This window comes from Leucoraja erinacea, chromosome 9, assembly GCF_028641065.1.
Source record: "Leucoraja erinacea ecotype New England chromosome 9, Leri_hhj_1, whole genome shotgun sequence".
Taxonomy (NCBI): domain Eukaryota; kingdom Metazoa; phylum Chordata; class Chondrichthyes; order Rajiformes; family Rajidae; genus Leucoraja; species Leucoraja erinaceus.
This window is the reverse complement of record NC_073385.1, coordinates 20704347-20726827: the sequence shown is the minus strand read 5'-3', so window position 1 is coordinate 20726827 and position 22481 is coordinate 20704347. Positions and strand designations below refer to the sequence as shown.

At 50.9% G+C, this 22481-nt stretch overlaps 1 protein-coding gene across 1 annotated transcript; it reads right to left on the bottom strand.

Moving 5' to 3' along the window:
• Positions 1-771: 771 nt before the first annotated feature.
• On the bottom strand, positions 772-11133 carry batf (basic leucine zipper transcription factor, ATF-like). The gene is made up of 3 exons (XM_055640294.1): positions 10816-11133; positions 8942-9046; positions 772-1276 (listed from the first exon to the last, which is right to left on the bottom strand). The coding sequence occupies exons 1-3, from the start codon at positions 10879-10881 to the stop codon at positions 1073-1075; spliced, it is 375 nt and encodes a 124-aa protein (XP_055496269.1). The 5' UTR covers positions 10882-11133; the 3' UTR covers positions 772-1072.
• Between the last annotated feature and the right edge of the window lie 11348 nt (positions 11134-22481).

The following is a 22481-nucleotide window of genomic DNA, read 5'->3' as shown; positions in this document are numbered from 1 at the left end:
ACACACTAGGGACAATTTACAATCAGAGGCAATTAACCTACAAACCTGTACGCATTTGAGTGTGCACTCGGTCACAGGGAGAACGTATAAACTCCACACAGACAGCACCCGGGTCTCTGCTGTTGTAAGGCAGCAATGCTAGAGGGACTCAGCGGGGCAGGCAGCGTCTGTGGGGGCAGTGGACTGACGGCCATTCGGGCCGGGACACTGCATCAGAATCTTCTTCAGAGTCTTGAACCGAAACATCATGTGTCCATGGTGGGGTCAGGGTGGGGGGGTGATCAGTTGGGGGAGGTGAGGTCAGGTGGGGGGTGATGCCAGGTTGGGGTCAGTGAGGGGGAGGAGGTCAGGGGGGGGGGGGGAGGTCAGTTGGGGAGGTGAGGTCAGGATGGGGGACCAGGGTGGGATTGAGGTCAGGTGGGGGTGGGGGTGATAAGGGTGCGGGGGGGCATGGTGGGGGTGTGTGGTCAGGGTGGGGGGGGGGGGGGTGTGAGGTCAGGGTGGGGGGATGAGGTCAGGGTGGGGGGGGGGGTGAGGTCAGGGGTGGGGGGGGGGGTGAGGTCAGGGGGGGGGGGGGGGTGAGGTCAGGGTGTGGGGGGGGGGGTGAGGTCAGGGGGTGGGGGGGGGTGAGGTCATGGGGGGGGGCGGGGTGAGGTCAGGGGGGGGATGTGAGGTCAGGGTGTGGGGGGGTGAGGTCAGGGTGTGGGGGGTTGAGGTCGGGGTCCATTCCCTGCGCTGTACACAACCAACAGAGCATGTGAACACGGGTGTGGTGCAGTAACCCTCCAGCTTTAATTCAGCTTTAAGTCCGTCACAGTTACATTTCAGTCAAAGAGACACAGAGTGCTGGAGTAACTCAGCGGGTAAGGCAGCACCTGTGGAGAACATGGATAGGTGTCGGTGTGGGTCTGGGCCCTTCTTCAGTCTTCTGCTCCTGCTGGAGTAAATAGTTATGGGGTGGCCTGAGGCAGCCCGCAGCCTGCAGCCTGCAGAGGGTGATACACGGGTGTGGAGGGATGATGTGCCTGGGTGCCGTACTCGTGCTCGTGCTCGTGCTCGTGCTCCTGCCCCCTCAGAGGTGAAACCGTGCCGTGTTGCCGCCGCCGCTGCTGTGCCCCGATGCCAAGCCGTAGCCCAGCTCCTCGCCCGCAGGGCCCAGCGCCGGGCAACAGCTCTCATGGCTCTTAAGCAGCGCGCTGAAGTATCTCAGCTCCGCGTTCAGACGTGCTATCTCCTTCCGCAGAGCCACGTTCTCCCGCTCCAGGTCATCGCTCTCCTGCAAACAACGGGAACAAGTCGAGAGCTGTGAGTTTGGGGCAACACGGACCGGGAGGTCAATACCACGGGGCATTGGAGCAGAATTAGACCATTCGGCCCATCATCTACTCCGCCATTCAATCATAGAAACGTCGGTGCAGGAGTAGGCCATTCGGCCCTTCCAGCCTGCAAGCCATTCAATATGATCATGGCTGATCATCTAAAATCAGTTCCCCGTTCCTGCTATTTCCCCACATCCCTTGATTCCTTTAGCCCTAAGAGCTAAATCAAACTCTCTCTTGAAAACATCCAGTGAATTGGCCTCCACTGCCTTCTGTGGAAGTGAATTCCACAGATTCACAACTCTCTGGGTTAAAAAGTTTTTCCTCATCTCAGTCCTAAATGACCTACCCCTTATTCTTAAACTAGTTCTAGACTCGCCCAAATTGGGAACTTTTTTCCTGCATCTGGCCTGTCCAATCCTTTAAGAATTTTATATGTTATATAATTTCATGGCTGATCTATCTCGTGCTCCTAACCCCATTCTCCTACCTTCTCCCCATAACTCTTGACACCTGTACTAATCAAGTTCTTTGCTTTAAAAAATATCTGTTGACTTGGCCTCCACAGTCTTCTGTGGCGAAGAATTCCCCAGGTTCACCACCCTCTGACTAAAGACATTTCTCCTCATCTCCTTCCCAAAGGAAGTCTAATTTTGAGCCTATGATCTCCAGTCCTGGACTCTCCCACTAGTATAAACATCCTCTCCAATTCCAGTCTTTCCAAGCCTTTCACTATTCTGTATGTTTCAATGAGGTTCCCTCTCATTCTTCTAAACTCCAGCGAGTACAGGCCCAGTGCCGACAAACTCTCATCATATGTTAACTTACTCATTCCTGGGACTATTCTTGTAAACCTCCTCTGGACCCTCTCCAGAGCCAGTACATCCTTCCACAGATATAGTGCCCAAAATTGCTCACAATACTATAAATGTGGCCTGACCAGTGCCTTATAGAGCCTCAGCATTACATCCCTGTTTTTGTATACAAGCCCTCTTGGCTGGGCCTGTATACTCTGGAGTTTAGAAGGATGAGTGGGCATCTTATTGAAACATATAAGATTATTATATGTTTGGACACGCTAGAGGCAGGGACCATGTTCCCGATGTTGGAGGAGTCTAGAACAAGGGGCCACAGTTGAAGAATAAGGGGTAAGACATTTAGAACAGAGATGAGGAAACTCTTTTTCACACAGAGAGTTGTGAGTCTGTGGAATTCTCTGCCTCAGGGCGGTGGAGGCCAGTTTTCTGGATACTTTCAAGAGAGAGCTGGATAGGGCTCTTAAAGATAGCGGAGTCAAGGGATATGGGGAGAAGGCAGGAACGGGGTACTGGTTGTGGATGATCAGCCATGATCACATTGAATGGGGGTGCTGGCTCGAAGGGCCGAATGGCCTACTCCTGCACCTCTTGTCTATTGTCCATTGTCTATTATCTGCATAAAACAGACCATGACAGCAGGACCCTCGGCCCCACACTGCCCATCAAGGGCATGGACCAACCTTTACCCCGAGGGTGCCCATTGGCATCTGCACCGGGACCGAGCTCATATGTCAGGCTGTGATTCATTGACTACAGCTCGACATTTAATACAATCATCCCCTCCAAGCTGGTTACCAAGCTCTCAGATCTGGGTCTCTGCGCATCCCTCTGCAATTGGATCCTCGACTTCCCCAGCCACAGACCACAGTCTGTCCGTATTGGTGGAAATGTGTCATCCTCGATAACAATCAGCACGGAAGCCCCCTGCTGTACTCACTCTATACTCATGACTGCGTAGCCGGACATAGTGCGAACTCCATCATCAAGTTAGCCAACGACATCACTGTTGTGGGACGAATCACTGATGAGGACGAGTCAGAGTATAGAAGTGAGATCGACCGATTAACCGAATGGTACCAGCACAACAACCTGGCACTCAACACCAGCAAAACCAAGGAACTGATTGTGGACTTTGGAAGTGGTAGGATAGGGACCCACAGTCCCGTTTACATCCACATGGTGAAAAGGGTCAAGAGCTTCAAATTCCTGGGCATGCATATTTTCGAAGATCTTTCCTGGTCCCAGCACACTGATGCAATTATAAAGAAAGTACATCAGTGCCTCTACTTCCTGAGAAGATTACGGAGAGTCGGTATGTCAAAGAGGACTCTCTCGAACTTCTACAGGTGCACAGTAGAGAGCATGCTGACCGGTTGCATCTTGGCCTGGTTCAGCAACTTGAGCGTCCAGGAGCGGAAAAGGCTGCAAAAAGTTTAAACACTGCCCAGTCCATCACCGGCTCTGACCTCCCCACCATCGAAGGAATCTATCTCAGTCGCTGCCTCAAACAGGCTGCCAGCATCATCAAAGACCCACACCATCCTGCCCACACACTCATCTCTCCGCTGCCGTCAGGTAGAAGGTACAGGAGCCTGAAATCTGCAACATCCAGGTTCAGGAGCAGCTTCTTCCCCACAGCCATCAGGCTATTAAACACAACTTCAATCAAACTATAACAGCCTATTGCACTTTATCTGTTTATTTATGTGTATATATATGGTCTATGCTATATAGACACATTGAACTGTTCTGTATTTATGCTTACAATAGTTGCTGCAGCAAGCACGAATTTCATTGTCCTATCTGGGACACATGACAATAAAAATCTCTTGACTTGACTTGACTGAGACAAGGTAATTTCTTCCTGCGGCTCGACAGACACAATTTCCTCAATAAACTGGATCCAAATTTGTGCCTTCCACCACAGTGATGAATGCTGCGGTGGATGTTTGTGTTAACATTTTATTGTGTTTTTGTGTGTTCTTTCTCATTGTACCGCTGCTGGCAAATTCATTTCACTTGCACTTTATGTGCAATGTGACGAATAAAACTGATTGTATTGTATAGAATGCACGCAATATTCCAATAAACTTTTCAAATGCACGGAAATCCCAAATAATCCCAAATGCACGTAAATCCCAAATCCCTAAAGAGCTCCCGTGGATTTTTGAAGAAACAGCAGCAAAGAGAAGCAGGAAAAAGCACTGATTGGCTCTAGCCCGAGTGGGAGGAGAGTTAGAAGTGAGTCAGAGGGGGAAAACAGTTTAAAACTGAGGAATTTGGTTTGTAAATGTAAATTAAGCAATTTATCAGTCAATATAAGCAAGATGGCTCTTAGGGTGCAGTGAAGTGCCTTGTGAGTGAAGCGCGTGTCTTTGGCTCAAGAGTCCTATGAGAGGAAGCTACGCATAAAGCTCGAGAGGACGGAACGCGGTGAACACATGTCGGGGCAGATGAGACAGTGTGAAGCTTGCAGAATGTGGGAGCCCAGGGACACAGATGGAGCCTCTGGCTGCTACAACTGTGGCATGCGCATCCAGCTTCAGTAACTAAAGGATAGTGTTGGGGCACTGGGGAAGCAGCTGGACGACATCTGGGAAAACGAGAGTTTCCTGGACAGGACCGACAGTGAGGTAGTCACGCCGAGGATACGGGAAGAACCAAGGTGTGTGTCAGAGAGAAAGGGGTGGAAATCGTGGAGTGCAGAAGACCCAGGTGGCTGTGCCTAATAAAAACAGGTACGCCCTATTGGGAACTGTCGGGGGAGACGATGTTTCCAGTCCGAGCAATGGACAGGTCAGTGGCTCCAATCCTAGAGTTGGGACTCGTCCGGCGAGTCCGACATCGGGCAGAGCCCTAGTGGTGGGTGACTACATTGTCCGAGGAGCGGACAGGAGATTCTGTGGCAGCAGGCGAGATGCAAGGATGGTCTGTTGCCTCCCTGGTGCCAGGGTTCAGGATGTCACGAGCCGAATTCAGAACATCCTCGAGACAGAAGGTGAACAGCCGGCAGTAGTTGTGCACGTGGGCACCAACGACATCGGGAAAAAGAGGAATGAGGTTCTCCAGCATGACTTCAGAGAGTTAGGAAGAAGACTGAAATGCCGGACATTTAGGGTGGTTATCTCTGGATTGCTTCCAGTACCTTGTGCTATTGAGGACAGGAACAGGGAGATAGGGGATCTGAATGTGTGGCTGAGGGGCTCGTGCAGGGAGCAAGGATTTAGATTTATAGACCACTGGGATCTCTTCTGGGGTAGGGGTGACCAGTACAAAAGGGACGGGTTACACCTCAACTGGAGGGGGACCGACATTCTGGCAGACAGGTTTGCTAGGGCTACACGTGTGGGTTTAAACTAAATAGTGGGGGGGAGGGATTGACAAATTGGGAGTATAAAGATGGAGTTGAAGGGGAAGTGACTACAGGAAAAATTACAAAAGATTCTCAAATTAATGGGAAGGAAAGTTCGAGAATGGACAACAGAGTAAGGTCAGGGCCAATTGCGAGCGGTGCGAGGGGGGAAGTGAATACGGAGGTCAAAGTGCTGTATATAAATGCGTGAAGTATAAGGAATAAAGTGGACGAGGCTCAGTTAGAAATTGGCAAGTATGATGTTGTGGGAATTACTGAGACATGGCTGCAAGAGGGCCAGAGCTGGGAACTGAATATTTAATGGTATACCACCTATCGAAAAGACAGACAGATGGGCAGAGGGGGTGGGGTTGCCCTGTTGGTGAGGAATGACATTCAGTCCCTTGTAAGGGGTGACATTGAAACAGGAGATGTGGAGTCAGTATGGATAGAACTAAGGAATTGTGAGGGTAAAAAGACCATAATGGGACTCATCTACAGCCCCCCAAACAGTAGCCTGGACATGGGGGGCGCAAGTTGAATCAGGAGTTAAAATTGGCATGTAGTAAAAGTGATGCTGTGGTTGTTATGGGAGATTTCAACATGCAGGTAGACTGGGAAAATCAGGTTGGTACTGGACCCCAAGAAAGAGACTTTGTAGAGTGCCTTCGTGATGGATTCTTAGAGCAGCTTGTATTGGAGCCTACCAGGGAGAATGCAATTCGGAATTTAGTGTTATGTAATGAACCGGATTTGATAAAGGACATCGAGGTTAATGAGCCATTAGGAGGCAGTGACCATAACATGGTCAGGTTTAATCTACAATTGGAGAGGGAAAAGGGTAGATTGGAGGTGTCAGTGTTGCAGTTGAATATAGGGGGCTATGGGGCCATGAGGGAGGAGCTGGCCAAAGTTGACTGGAAAGATACACTAGCAGGGATGACAGTGGAACAAAGATGGCAGGTGTTTCTAGGAATAATACAGAAGGTGCAGGATCAGTTCATTCCTAGGAGGAAGAAAGATTCCAAGGGGAGTAAGGGGCGACCGTGGCTGTCAAGGGACGTCAGGGACACTATAAAAATTAAAGCGAAGAAGTACAATGTAGCAAAGATGAGCGGGAAGCAAGAGGATTGGGTAATGTTGAAAGAACAACAAAAGATAATTAAAAAGACAATATAGGGAGAAAAGGTGAGGTACGAAGGTAAGCTAGCCAAGAATATAAAGCAAGATAATAAAAGCTTCTTTAGGCATGTGAAGAGGAAAAAATTAGTTAAGACCAAAGTTGGACCCTTGAAAACCGAAAAAGGTGAATTTATTATGGGGAACAAGGAAATGGCAGATGAGTTGAACAGGTACTTTGGATCCGTCTTCACTAAGGAGGACACAAACAATCTTCCTGATATAGTAGTGGGGTGACGGAGGAACTGAAGGAAATCCACATTAGGCAGGAAATGGTGTTGGGTAGACTGATGGGAATGAAGGCTGATAAATCCCCAGGGCCTGATGGTCTGCATCCCAGGGTACTTAAGGAAGTGGCTCTAGAAATCATGGATGCATTGATGATAATTTTCCAATGTTCTATAGACTCGGGATCAGTTCCTGTGGATTGGACGGTAGCTAATGTTATCCCACTTTTTAAGAAAAGTGGGAGAGAGAAAACAGGGAATTATTGACCAGTTAGCCTGACATCGGTGGTGGGAAAGATGCTGGAGTCAATTATAAAAGATGAAATAGCCACACATTTGGATAGCAGTAACAGGATTGGTCCGAGGATGCAACTAGGAAAATGGACAAGGGAGAGCCAGTGGATGTAGTGTACCTGGAATTTCAGAAAGCGTTTGATAACATCCCACATAGGAGATTAGTGGGCAAAATTAGGGCACATGGTATTGGGGGTAGAGTGCTGACATGGATAGAGAAGTGGTTGGCAGACAGGAAACAAAGAGTAGGGATTAACGGATCCCTTTCAGAATGGCAGGCAGTGACTAGTGGGGTACCGCAAAGCTCGGTGCTAGGACCGCAGCTATTTACAATATACATCAATGATTTGGATGAAGGGATTCAAAGTAACATTAGCAAATTTGCAGATGACACAACGCTGGGTGGCAGTGTGAACTGTGAGGAGGCTGCTATGAGAATGCAGGGTGACTTGGACAGGTTGGGGGAGTGGGCAGATGCATGGCAGATGAAGTTTAATGCAGATAAATGTGAGGTTATCCACTTTGGTAGCAAAAACAGGAAGGTAGATTACTATCTAAATGGCATCAGGTTGTGAAAAGGGGAAGTACAACGGGATCTGGGGGTCCTTGTACATCAGTCTATGAAAGTAAGCATGCAGGTACAGCAGACAGTGAAGAAAGCGAATGGCATGTCGGCCTTTATAACAAGAGGAATCGAATATAGGAGCAAAGAGGTCCTTCTGCAGTTGTACAGAGCCCTAGTGAGACCACATCTGGAGTATTGTGTGCAGTTTTGGTCCCTTAATTTGAGGAAGGACATTCCTGCTATTGAGGGAGTGCAGCGTAGGTTTACAAGGTTAATTCCCGGGATGGGGGGACTGTCATATGCTGAGCAAATAGAGCAGCTGGGCTTGTACACTCCGGAGTTTAGAAGGATGCGAGGGAATCTCATTGAAACATATAAGATTGTTAAGGGCCTGGACACGCTAGAGGCAGGAAACATGTTCCCGATGTTGGGGGAGTCCAGAACATTTTCTCACAGAGAGTGATGAGTTTGTGGAATTCTCTGCCTCAGAGGGCAGTGGAGGCAGGTTCTCTGGATGCTTTCAAGAGAGAGCTAGATAGGGCTCTTAAAAATAGCGGAGTCAGGGGATATGGGGAGAAGGCAGGAACGGGGTACTGATTGGGGATGATCAGCCATGATCACATTGAATGGCGGTGGTGACTCCTGCACCTATTGTCTCTTTAAATAGTTTCCCTGCCGCTGCCATGAGGCTCACCGGCTGGTAGTTCCCTCCATCATGTATCTATGCTCAATTGTAATCATGTGTAGTCATGTCGCTGTGTCGGGGGGAACTGCAGATAGACAATATGCTGGGAGTCAGGGGAGACGGAAACACGGAGCTTTGGAAGGGTATGGTGATCAAAGGGAACAAAAATCAAGGAAGATGTAGAATAGATGATTGTTAGTTGGGGGATGTTGGCAACGGGGGGGGGGGGGGGGGGGGGGGGGGGGGGGGCATACACAAAAAAATGTTTTTAGGGCAGTCAGACCGATTGGTACTGACTGGATAGCAGGCAACAAAAGCTTTTCACTGTACCTCGGTGCACATGACATTAAACTCAACTGGTGTGGGGTGGTCAGTGGTTAGTTCCATAGAAACATAGAAACATAGAAATTAGGTGCAGGAGTAGGCCATTCGGCCATTCGGCCCTTCGTTCCAGACCCTCCCCCGGTGCCGGGTGGTCAGTGGTCATTCCCAGGCCACTCACCTGGTGCAGAGTGTCTGCTCTCTGGGTCTGCCTGTGCCGGCTCTTCTTGGCAGCCAGCCGGTTCTTCTCCCTCCTCATCACTTTCTTTGACTGCTCCAAGTTTCCCTGCGAGGGGTGGTCAGAGTTAGATGAGCACAGGGGTAGGAAGGGCATGCTCTCAGCTTAGGGGGAGGGAGGAAACAGCCCAGCTTTGCCACACCACCGTGCAACTCCTCACAGCTGTCCGAATTAAACTTGATCTGCCATTCCTCAGCCCGTGGCCCCGTTCAACATCCTGCTGTAACCCCAGATGAATGTTTTCACTATGCACTACTCCACCAGCCATAGCGTCTCCAACAAACGTACGAATCATTGCACCTACATTCATACACGAACAACGTTGGGCCCAGCACTTATCACACGTCCCCAGTATGAAAAACACCCTTCTGTTGACAAACCTGGCCTGGATCAGATACAATCTAACCTTCCAGACCTGCCTAGTATGCAAGACCTTGACACCAGCACTACCCTACACATTAGGGACAATTTACAAGGTTCACCAAAGCCAATTAACCCATAAACCCACATGTCTTTGGAGTGCGGGAGGAAACCGAAGCAGCCGGAGAAAATCCACGAGGTGACGGGGAGAACGTACACACTCCGTACAGACAGCAGTAGACCGTAGTCAGGATCGAACCCGGGTCTCTGGCGCGGATAGATGGGATGTGATGTCCCACACACTTGCCCACCGACAGCAAGGCTTTGAGAAATGGCGGGTGGTGTGTAATCCCAGCAGGTGTTGTTGACAGGAACCTGGAGCTCAGCAGGGTGGATGAAGGCTGGAGACCTGTCCACAGGTCTGGAGACACTGGGGAAACTCTCTGCAGCGGGAGACAGGCCACCCACATCTCAGAGCAGGGGGCAAGTGGGACAATTCCACCACAGAAGATGTACCCCACTACCCCCCCCCCCCCCCCCCCCCGAGGCTGCAACTCTCCCCCCCCCCCCCCCCCCCCCCCCCTCCCCAGTTTGCCACAGTTCTTATAGGTTGTACTTTGTCAAGGTCCGGAAGCGAGTACAAACCTCCCCTCTATCCACCCCTCATTCCCTTCCACATCTGATCACCGTTGGGTCCAAACCCCGTCCGCTCACACCCTTGGATCGCCACAACAAAGCAAGGACCCCCCTCCCCTCACCGACCTCCCCACACCGGGGGTCCCACCTTCCCGGAGTCTAGGCTCCCACCCCGCTCCGCGTGGAACCGGTCAGGCCCGGGCGGGGTCGCAGGACGGCGCTGACCCACCGGACCCCCGGGACCGGTACCCGCCGCCCGTGGGGCTGAGCCGGGGCCGACTTCGATGGACAGGTGGGTCTGTACCGGGTTGTCCCGGGTCCCAGTGCGCTGTGTGCCCCGGGTTAGGTTGCCCCGGGTCTGGGTCGGGATGGTCTGGGTCGGGTTGGCCCGGGTCTGGGTCGGGATGGTCTGGGTCGGGTTGGCCCGGGTCTGGGACGGGATGGTCTGGGTCGGGTTGGCCCGGGTCTGGGTCGGGATGGTCTGGGTCTGGGTCGGGATGGTCTGGGTTGCCCCGGGTCTGGGGGTTGCCCGGGTCCCGGGATGGTCTGGGTGGGGGTTGCCCCCGGGATGGTCGGGATGGTCGGGTTGCCCCGGGTCTGGGTCGGGATGGTCTGGGTCGGGTTGCCCCGGGTCTGGGTCGGGATGGTCTGGGTCGGGTTGCCCCGGGTCTGGGTCGGGATGGTCTGGGTCTGGGTCGGGTTGCCCCGGGTCTGGGTCGGAATGGTCTGGGTCTGGGTCGGAATGGTCTGGGTCTGGGCGGGTTGCCCCGGGTCTGGGTCGGGATGGTCTGGGTCTGGGTCGGGTTGCCCCGGTGCGCTACCTGTTTGCCCGCGGCGGGCCGGTTTCCGCTGTAACCCGGTTCGCTGCTGTCCGAGTCGTGTGCCATTGCTGTCGGTGCTGCCTTGTCCTGTGTCTGTCCCCGTCAGCCCTCATCTCACGGCCGGAGAGGCGACCGGCGCTTCTGGTAAAGCCCGGCCCGGCTCGGCCCTACGGGAATCCACGTGGTTGCGACGGAAACTGTGTCAGCCGCGTCTGGGAAAAGGACGGTAAAAACCCGGCGTAAAACCCGGCGCGGGGGCGAGGGGAGAAAAGGCCATTCCCGGAGCCCAGGTGGGATCTAGAACTGGCTCTCTCACACACTCACACTCACAGCGGCTCACGACTCACACTCACAGCGACACGACTCACACTCACAGCGCCACTCAACTCACATTGACACGACTCACAGCGACACGACTCACACTCACAGTAACACTCCACTCACACTCTCCCCGGGGTGAGACACGGATGCCTATCCCGCTACACCGGCCCTTCACACACAGATCACATTCAATAGTTTACATCCAGCTTTTATTTTGAAAGTGTCAATACTTTTGGCCCGTGTGAGGCGACGGAGTTTAGTTCAGAGTTGGAGTCCTGGGCGCTCTCTCTGGCCCTATGTGTGTGTGGGGGTCAGTATCAATGTCAGGGTGTGTGTGAGGGTCAGTGTGGGTGTGGGTGGGTGTGTTGGGGGGGGGGTGGGGGTCTGGGTCTGCCTCCTCCCGTCAGACCAGACGTGCGGAGGTTAAACTAGCGGCAGCGTTCAGAGCCTGCGGTCCCATAGCGGGCGGGCTGGATAAAAGCACAGGCTGAAGGTTTCGGTTTTAACGCAGAACTTGTGAGCAACATTTCCCAGGGGGGTGAAGGCGGAGACTCTCACGGTGTTTCATCTGCCGGGGGGGGGGGGGGGGGGGGGGGAGAGGGGACGCTCCCGGATAGAGTTGGTGGACGGCCAGGCCGTGTAAAGGGGTAAGTGACGAATGTTCCCCGTCCCGACAACCCTCCCCCGGTACAACCCCCACTCCCCGGCCCTAACCCGGGGCAACGCCAGCGCCGTCAACGTTAAACACTGTTCATCTGCCTCTCCCCTTCGCCTGCCCCCTCCCATCGCCGGATCCCAGCCTCGATGACAGGTTGACAGGATATAAAGGTGGATAGTAAAAGCTTCATTAGGTATGTGAACTGGAAAAAAATTAGTTAAGTCCAAAGTTGGACCCATGAAGACGGAAATAAGGTGAATTTATTAGGGGAACAAGGAAATGGCAGTTGAACAGGTACTTTGGATCCATCTTCACTAAGGACGACACAAACAATCTCCCATATGTACTAGTGGCCCGAGAATCTCGGGTGATGGGGAACTGAAGGAAATCCACGTTAGGCAGGAAATTGTGCTGGGATAGGACTGAAGGCTGATAAATCCCCAGGGTCTGATGGTCTGCATACCAGGGTACTTAAGAAGTGGCTCTAGAAATCGTGGACACATTGGTGACCATTTTCCAGTGTTCTATAGATTCAGGATCAGTTCCTGTGGATTGGAGGGTAGCTAATGTTATCCCACTTTTTGAGAAAGACGGGGGAGAGAAAACAGGGAATTATGGACCAGTTAGCCAGACATCGGTGATGGGGAAGATGCTGGAGTCAATCATAAAAGATGAAATAGCCGCACATTTGGATAGCACTAACAGGATCGGTCCGAGTCAGCATGGATTTACAAAGGGGAAATCATGCTGGATTAATCTTCTGGAATTATTTGAGGATGTAACTAGGAAAATGGACAAGGGAGAGCCAGTGGATGTAGTGTACCTAGACTTTCAGAAAGCATTTGATAAGGTCCCACGTAGGAGATTAGGGGGCAAAATTAGGGCACATGGAAGAGTGCTGACATGGATAGAGAAGTGGTTGGCAGACAGGAAACAAAGAGTATGGATTAACGGTTCCCTTTCAGAATGGCAGGCAGTGACAAGTGGGGTACCGCAAGGCTCGGTGCTGGGACAGCAGCTATTTCCAATATACATCAATGATTTGGATGAAGGGATTCAAAGTAACATTAGCAAACTTGCAGACTTGCAAACTTGCAGATGACACAAAGCTGGGTGGCAGTGTGAACTGTGAGGAGGATGTGATCAGAATGCAGGGTGACTTGGACAGGTTGGGTGAGTGGGCAGATGCATGGCAGATGCAGTTTAATGTCGATAAATGTGAGGTTATCCACTTTGGTAGCAAAAACAGGAAGGCAGATTATTATCTAAATGGTGTCAAGTTGGGAAAAGGGGAAGTACAACAGGATCTGGGAGTCCTTGTTCATCAGTCTATGAAAGTAAGCATGCAGGTACAGCAGGCAGTGAAGAAAGCGAATGGCATGTCGGCCTTTATAACAAGGGGAATCAAATATAGGAGTAAAGAGGTCCTTCTGCAGTTGTATAGGGCCCTAGTGAGAGCACACCTGGAGTTTTTGTGCAGTTTTGAGTGCAGCGTAGGTTTACAAGGTTAATTCCCGGGATGGCGAGACTGTCATATGCTGAGAGAATGGAGCGGCTGGGCTTGTATACTCTGGAATTTAGAAGGATGAGAGGGTATCTTAATGACACATATAAGATTATTAAGGGTTTGTACATGCTAGAGGCAGGAAACATGTTCCTAATGTTGGGGGAGTCCAGAACCAGGGGCCACAGGTTAAGAATAAGGAGTAAGCCATTTAGAACGGAGATGAATAAACACTTTTTCACACAGAGAGTTGTGAGTCTGTGGAATTCTCTGCCTCAGAGCGCGGTGGTGGCAAGTCCTCCGGATACTTTCAAGAGAGAGCTTGATAGGGCTCTCAAAGATAGCAGAGTTAGGGGATATGGGGAGGAGGCAGGAACGGGGTACTGATTGTGGATGATCAGCCATGATCACATTGGATGGCGGTGCTGGCTCGGGGCCGAATGGCCTACCCCTGCACCTATTGTCTATTTTCTCCCAGAGATGCGACCTGACCCGCAGAGTTACTGCAACATTTTGCGTCTACTGTGGGCCAAACATGGGCTGGTGGGACCAATGTAGATGCTGTTGTGCTGAAGGCATGTTGTGCCGAAGGGCCTGTTTCCATGCTGTGTCACTCTAATTGCACACGGCCTTTCTCTGACCAACCCCGCCAGTGACCAGAAACTTTGCTGCTTATTGGTTCTTAGTCCATCCTCCATCGGCTCAACTCCTGGGGCCTCTCCTGCCGGAGTGAAGGCCGGTGGGATGTCCTGGTTCACAGCTGTATGCTGAGGGTCTCTGGCCAATCTTTGACCCCCCCCAACACCCCCACACTGAAGGGTCTTGCACCCGTTCCTTCTCCCCAGAGATGCTGCAAGTCCCACTGAGTTACTCCAGCATTTTGTGTCCATCGGATCTCGACTGATGTCTACTACTGACTCCCACAACTATCTCGACTTCTTCCCACCTTGCTTCCTGGAAATACTCTATCCCCTACTACCAATTCTTCCGTCTACGCCACATCTTGACCCAAGATGAGGTGTTCCATACCAGAACATCCAAGATGTCCTCATTCTTTGGGGAATGGGGGTTCTCCTCTCCCATCATAGAGGAGGCCCTCACTCGTGTCTCCTCGGTACCCCGCAGCTCCGCCCTTGCTCCCCCTCCCCCTAGTCGCGACAGAGACAGTCCCCCTAGTCCTTACCTTCCACCCCATCAGCCGTCGCGTACAAAACATAATCCTCCGAAATTCCCGCCTCCTCCAACGGGATCCCACATCTTCCCATCTCCACCCCTTTCTACCATCCACAGAGACCGTTCCCTCCACAACTCCCGGGTTCACTCATCCCTTCCCACCCAAACCACCCCCTCCCCAGGCACCTTCCCTGCAACCACAGAAGATGCAACACCTGCCCCTATGCCTCCTCCCTTGACTCTGCCCAGGGACCTCAGGTTAGGCAGAGGTTCACTTGCACCTCCTCCAACCTCATCTACTGTATCTGCTTTTCCAGGTGTGGGCTCTTGGATATCGGCGAGACCAAACGTAGACTTGACGATCGCTTCACTGAACACCTTCACTCAGACCACCTGAGCCAACCTGATCTCCCGGTTGCTAATCACTTTAATTCCCCTTCCCATTCCCACACTGACCTTCCTGTCCTCCGTCTCCTCCATTGTCAGAGTGAGGCTAAATCCAAATTGGAGGAACAGCATCTCATATTTTGCTTGGGCAGCTTACAGCCCAGTGGTATGAATATTGATTTCTCTCACTTCACGTAGCCCCTGGCATTCCCTCTCTTTCTATGTAATTTGGATAAATGTGAGGTTATCCACTTTGGTGCCAAGAACTGGAAGGCAGATTATTATCTGAATGCTGTCAGATTAGGAGAAGGGGAGTTGCAACAAGACATGGGAGTCCTTGTACATCAGTCACTAAAAGTAAGCATGCAGGTATAGCAGGCAGTGAAGAAAGCTAATGGCATGCTGGCTTTCATTGTGAGAGGATTTGAGTTTAGAAGCAAGGAGGTCCTACTGCAGATGTACAGGACCCTGGTGAGCCCGCACCTGGTGTATTGTGCGCAATTTTGGTCTCCTAATTTGAGGAAGGACATTATTGCTATTGAGCGAGTGCAGCATATGTTCACCAGGTTAATTCCCGGGATGGTGGGACTGATGTAGTATGAAAGAATGGTTCGACTGGGCTTGAATTCACTGGAATTTATGAAGGATGAGAGGGAATCTTATAGAAACATATAAAATTCTTAAAGGATTGGACAGGCTAGATGCAGGAAAAATGTTCCCGATGTTGGGGGAGTTCAGAACCAGGGGTCACAATTTAAGAATAAGTAGGCCATTTAGGACTGAGATGTGGAAAAACGTTCTCACCCAGAGAGTTGTGAATCTGTGGAATTCTCTGCCACAGAAGGCAGTGGAGGTCAATTCACTGAATGTTTTCAAGAGAGTTAGATTTAGTTCTTAGGGCTAAAGGAATCAAAAGATATGGGGAAAAAGCAGGAACGGGGTACAGATTTTAGATGATCAGCCATGATCATATTGAATGGCGGTGCTAGCTCGAAGGGCCGAATGGCCTAATCTTGCTCCTATTTTTCTATGTTTCCATCCCTCCCCCAACCAAGTCGCTCTAGCTTCTTGTTTATCCAACAAACAGCTAACAATGGCCTGTTTTCATACTTTACTTTTTTCATCAAGGAAGCTCCCCCTCCCCTCCCCTCACTCTCCCCTCATGGCGATGGGTCCAGTGAAGCGGAGACACAAGGGATGGCGGATGCTGCAATCTTGAGCCAAACGCAGTGCTGTAAAACTCAGCGGGCCAGGCAGCGTCTGTGGAGGCAGTGGCACGGATGCCGGCTCTGGACCCAGCAGGGGGAGGGGGGGGAAGATGGCCGATGTAAGGGGAGGGGGAGATGACTGGTGTAGAGGGGGTCTTGAAATACAGGGGGAGGGGTCTTTATAAAAATGAAACATTATTTGTTGATGCCATGGGGTGTAGGGTGCCCATGTGCTTTTTTTTGCATTTGGCCTCAGGATGAATGTAGAGGTGGCCAGGGATGATGTGGGAATGTGAAGGGAATTGAAATGAGGTGTAACTGAAGCTCAGTATGACCACTGCAGTTGTAGTACAGGTGCCCTGCAAAGCACTACCCTCCCTCTACGCTCGGTGTCACTGATGTGGAGGAGGCCACATCACCCACTGAACTCAGGCGGTGGGATTTCTCACCTGGATGGGAGCCTACAGATATCGAGTCATGTGGATCATGCAGGCAGATGAGATTTGTTTAAGAACACAGAACAGTACAGGAACCAACCATTTGTTGCTTCCTTATCCTCCTATCTGCCTGCACCTGATCGATATCCATCCAGTCCCTGCATATCCATTTTCATACGGAGAGTTGTGAGTCTGTGGAATTCTCTGCCTCAGAGGGCGGTGGAGGCCAGTTCTCTGGATACTTTCAAGAGAGAGCTAGATAAGACTCTTAAGGATAGCGGAGTCAGGGGATATGGGGGGAAGGCAGGAACGGGGTACTGATTGGGGATGATCAGCCATGATCACATTGAATGGCGGTGCTGGCTCGAACGGCCGAATGGCCTACTCCTGCACCTATTGTCTATTGTTTACATCTCAGTTACTTCAATGCCACTATCGTTTCTGCCTCCACCACCCCACTGGCATGTTCCAGGCACCCACCACGCTATGTGTCCTTAAAGTTATGTCCTGTAGTATTTGACATCCTGAGAAAATGATTCAATCATTAATTCCTTCATGATTCCGTCTAACATATATCTGCTGCTGTGTCTGGAGGGGGCCATGGGGTTAAAGTGAATGGGGAAAGATGTAACAGGAACCCAAGTGGCAGCTCTTTCACACAGAGGGTGGTGGCTCATTGGAACGAGGAGCTGGAGGAGGTCGTTGAGGCAGCATTTAGAAGATGCTTTGACTGGTACAAGTATAGAAAGGTTTAGGATACGTCAAACACAGGCAAATGCGACCAGATTGGAGGGAGTTTGGTGGGGGTGAGGAGGGGTCGGCACAGTTCGGGGGGTTGGGTGGCAGAGATTGGGTGGTCAGTGGGTGGGAGAGATTGGGTCAGATGGTGGGGGTGGGGGTAAGGGGTTTGGGTTCACTCGGGACTCTCACAGAATTAGCATCCCAGCCCAGTGCAGCCCACACCCACAGCGCGATGAACACACCAGACGACAACGCAACAGCTAACGCACGGGGCGAGGGGTGCAGCAGGTAATCCAGCCCACTAGTGAGCTAACGGATAAACCACCACATCAGTGAAGCAGTGGATAAACTACCCAACTAGTGATCTGTGTTTAAACCACTCAACTAGAGGAAGGATGTCACTGTTACAGTACGGAAATAGGCCCTTCGGCCCTCCATGTGGATCCTTTCAACCATCTACAGGCTTAGGTTTATGATTGTCACATGTACTGGCGTACAGTTAAATGCTTTGTTTTGCATGCAGATCTGATACTATACATAAATATAATCGTCAAACCCGTACAATAGGTAGAGCAAAGGGGAAGATACAGAGTGCAGAATATAGTTTCCGAGACAAAGTCCAATGTCTGCAATGGGGTGGAGGTGAATAGAGATACAATAATCCCATCTGCTTGTCAGGTTCATATCGTTCTATGCATTGTCTATTTTAATGTACTTATCATATCTGATTCCACCACTTCCTCTGGCAGCGAGTTTTAGATAGATAGATAGATAGACTTTATTGTCATTCAGACCGAAGTCTGAACGAAATTGCAGCAGTCATACATATAATACAATAAAAACAACAATAAACACATATTAACATCCACCACAGTGAGTCCACCCAGCATCTCCTCACTGTGATGGAGGCAAAAGTCTTAGGTCTGCAGTCTCTTCCCTCCTCTTCTCCCTCTGCGCTGAGGCGATACCCCCCGGGTGATGTTATAAATCAGTCCCGCGGCTCAAACACCGCGGCCTGGGGTGGTTGAAGCTGCCGCCCACCAGTCCTGCAGACGCAGCCGCTGGCCCACGGCCGAACCCCGGACTCAGGCCACCGCCGCCAGAACACCGTCCCAGCCACCCTCACGTGAGTACCGTACCATCTTCAGCCTCGGGCTGGGCCGCCCCGACTTGGGCGCCGAACCTCCCCCGGACCGGGCCGCCCCGACATGGGCGCCGAACCTCCCCCGGACCGGGACGCCCCGACTTGGGCGTCGCTTCTCCCCCGGACCGGGCCGGCCCAACATGGGCGTCGCTTCTTCCCCCGGGCCGAGCCGCTCCAACATGGGCGCCGAACCTCCCTCGGGCTGCGAGCGCCGCACCTCCCCGAGCTCGGCCGCTCCGACGGGAGCCTCGTTCCACCCTCGGGCTGGCCGCCCTCACGGGAGCGTCCCAACCTCTTCCAGCCCTGAGCCGGACCACCCTCACGGGAGCGAGCTCAGGGCGAGTCCTGACGGGCCCTGCCTCCGGAGCCTCGAGGTCGTCAGCTCCATTAGGCCTCAGCGCAGACGGAGGCAGAGAAGGGGAATACGACAAAAAGGTCGCATTCCCCCGCAGGGAGAGACTGCAAACCCCGTTTCAACCCCCCCCCCCCCAAAACACAAACTAAAACCAAAAAACTAGACTAACCAAAACAAAATAAACAACACAAAAAACACAAAACAAACGGGACTGCCGGTGAGCCGCTGCAGCCAGAGCCGCGCCGCCACTCCGATGGATATCAGTGAAGTAAAATAAAACTTTACCTTCCAATCCCCTTTCAAACCCCATTCTCTCACTTTAAACCTACATCCTCTTGTTTGCTATCTGCCACAGAAAACAACTTTCTGACTATCCTATCTCTGCCTCAGACACCCCTTGGGCTCCAGCTTCAGTACAGAGAAAACAAGCCCAGCCTGTCCGATCACGCCCCATAACTTGGGTCCTTCAATCCATGCAACATCCCTATGAAGCTCCTCTGCGCTCTCTCCACTACACCCACATCCTTCCTGTGGTGTGGTGACCAGAACCGTGTGACCTAACCAATATTTTGTAAAGTTGTAACAAACCATCACAACTTCTGTCTAGGAAGGAACTGCAGATGCTGGCTTACACCAAAGATGGACACAAAATGCTGGAGTAACTCAGCGGGACAGACACCATCACTGGAGAAAAGGAATGGGTGACATTTCTGGTCGAGACCCTTCTTCAAACTGAAAGTTAGGGGAGAATGAGTCACAGAGATAAGAAACATCACCTCATATTTCTCTTGAGCAGCTTACACCCTAGCGGTATGAATATTGACTTTTCGAACTTCAAGTAACCCTTACTTTCCCTCTCTTCATCCCTCCCCCTTCCCAGTTCTCCGACCAGTCTGAATGTTCCCGATTACATTTTTATCTCTATTTGTTTTGTTGTCTACCCTCTAGCTAACAAAATAATCTATTTAAAATTTTCCTTCAGCTTCATCCCCTTTGATGTCTCATTCTTACACCCTGCACTTCCTTTTCTCTGTGTCTCCCTCTCCCCTAACTCTCAGTGTGAAGGGTCTCGACCCGAAACGTCACCCATTCCTTCTCTTCTGTAAATGCTGCCTGTCCCGTTGAGTTACTCCAGCATTTTGTGTTTACCTTCTCCAGAGATGCTGCCTGTCCCGCTGAGTTACTCCAGCACTTTGTGTCTATGCCAACTTCTGTATTATGTGCGTATGAAGACCATTGGAATCTTATGTCTGGTTCTGGTCACCACAATGAGAAAGGTTGTGGCAACACCAGATGGTGAAGAAGAGATTTACCAGGATGTTGTCCAGAATGGAGACTTTAGTCACAAGAGGAGATGAAGAGATGGGATTGAACATACATACATAGAATACATCCACTTTATGCTTGCTCTCATAGCTCTCCTTGGTTCCATGTTCTAACATTCCAGACTAGTCTGCCTTGTGGTACTTTGTCAAGGTCATGCTAAAGTTCGTATCAATAATGACTGCTTCCTTGTCCTCACTAATCTTCTTGGTCACCCCATTAAAAAACTACCAGATTTGAGACGCATGATTTCCCGTGCACAAACCCACGGGCTAACAATATATTATAGACAATAGACAGCAGGTGCAGGAGTAGGCCATTCGGCCCTTCGAGCCAGCATCGCCATTCAATGTGATCATGGCTGATCAACCCCAGTCAGTACCCCGTTCCTGCCTTCTCCCCATATCCCCTGACTCCGCTATCTGTAAGAGCCCTATCTAGCTCTCTCTTGAAAGCATCCAGAGAACCTGCCTCCACCGCCCTCTGAGGCAGAGAATTCCAGACAAACAACTCTCTGTGAGAAAAAGTGTTTCCTCGTCTCCGTTCTAAATGGCTTGCCCTTTATTCTTAAACTGTGGCCCCTGGTTCTGGACTCCCCCAACATCGGGAACATGTTTCCTGACTCCAGCGTGTCCAAACCCTTAACAATCTTATATGTTTCAATAAGATTCCCTCTCACCCTTCTAAACTCCAGAGTGTACAAGCCCAGCTGCTCCATTCCTCATCTCCCTATCTACCTTGTTGCGGCCCTTGCACTTTTTAATCCACACTTTCACTGTAGATGTAACAAAAAGTTCTACACTCGTTACCTTCCCTCTTGCACTACCTATTGCACTGATGCAAGTTAGAATTTGACTGGGCAACAACAAAAACAAATTTTCACCATATCCCAGTGACAATAATAAACCGAGCCTGGGCTTTCGTGCCTTGAGCACCGACTGGAGGCACCACTGTGCAACTGCATGGCTGTGCGGTGCCGGGCAGCATGTTGATAGAGGGAGGATGGGCAGACAAGGAAGGGAGCCAGGTTACACATTCACACAGCATGGAAACAGGCCCTTTGGCCCAACTCACCCATGCTGAACAAGATGCCCCAGGATCAGAAAAAGAGTCCTGACCCGAAACATCACTGATCCATTCCTCCTTCACTCTGAAGAATGGTCACAGTCATTCAGCAAGAAAACAGGCCCTTCGGCCCAACCCATCCATGCCAACCAAGCTGCCCCATCTACATTAGTTCCACATGCTCACATTTGCCCCACATCCCTCTAAATCTTTCCTATCCATGTACCTGTCCAAGTATTTTAAATGTTGTTGCCTGTTTCAACTACCTCTGGCAGCTCGTTCCATGCACCCGTGAAAAGGTTGCCCCTCGGGTTCCTATTAAATCTTGTCCCTGTCACTTTAACCCTATGTGCTCTAGTTCCTGATTCCACTACCCTGGGACAAAGCCTCTGTGCATCACCCTCTATAGATCAGCCTCCTGCACTCCATGGAATAAAGTCCTCGCCTGCCCAACCTCCCCCTGTAGATCAACCCCTCAAGTCCTGGCAACATCCTTGTAAATCTCTGCACACTTTCCAGCTTCACGGCATCTTTCCTAAAGCAGGGATGACAAAACTGAACACAATGTTCCAAATGTGGCTTCCCTAATGTCTTATACAACTAACTGTAACATAACTTCCCAATGATTATATTTAATACCCTAACTGATCAAGGCCAGGTCTCCCTCACCACCCTGTCAACTTGTGACACCACTTGCAGGGAACATACAGTACATGTGCCTGCAGTCTCAGATCACTCTGCTCTGCGACGCTCCCCAGGGCCCTGCCGTTCACTGCAAAGTCCTAGTTTGACTTCCCAAAATGCATTCACTGTGATCATCCACAATCAGTACCCCGTTCCTGCCTTTTCCCCATATCCCTTCACTCCGCCATCTTCAAGAGCTCTATCTAACTCTCTCTTGAAAGTATCCAGAGAATTGGCCTTCACTGCCTTCTGAGGAGAATTCCACAGAATCACCACTCTCTGTGAAAAAGTGTTTCCTCGTCTCCGTTCTAAATGGCTTACCCCTTATTCTTAAACTGTGGCCCCTGGTTCTGGACTCTCTCAACATCGGGAACATGTTTCCAGCCTCTAGCATGTACAAACCCTTACTAATCTTATATGTTTGAATAAGATAACCTCTCATCCTTCTAAATTCCAGAGTGAACAAGCCCAGCCGCTCCATTCTCTCAACATTTGACAGTCCCACCATCCCGGAATTAACCTCGTGAACCTCCACCACACTTCCTCAATAGCAAGAATGTCCTTCCTCAAATTTGGACTCCTTTGGTTTCATCCGCAAACTTTCTGATCATTCCTTGTACATTCTCATCCTAATTGTAGATACAAAACACTAACAATGGGCCCAGC

What these genes read in the sequence shown, in the direction of transcription:
- batf (XM_055640294.1), bottom strand. Translation starts at nt 10,881, where the DNA reads ATGGCACACGACTCGGACAGCAGCGAACCGGGTTACAGCGGAAACCGG. An exon ending in GGCCCGCCGCGGGCAAACAG is followed by an intron (nt 9,047 to 10,815) that starts GTAGCGCACCGG and finishes CACCCCTCGCAG; the next exon opens with GGAAACTTGGAGCAGTCAAA. An exon ending in GAGCAGACACTCTGCACCAG is followed by an intron (nt 1,277 to 8,941) that starts GTGAGTGGCCTG and finishes CGTTGTTTGCAG; the next exon opens with GAGAGCGATGACCTGGAGCG.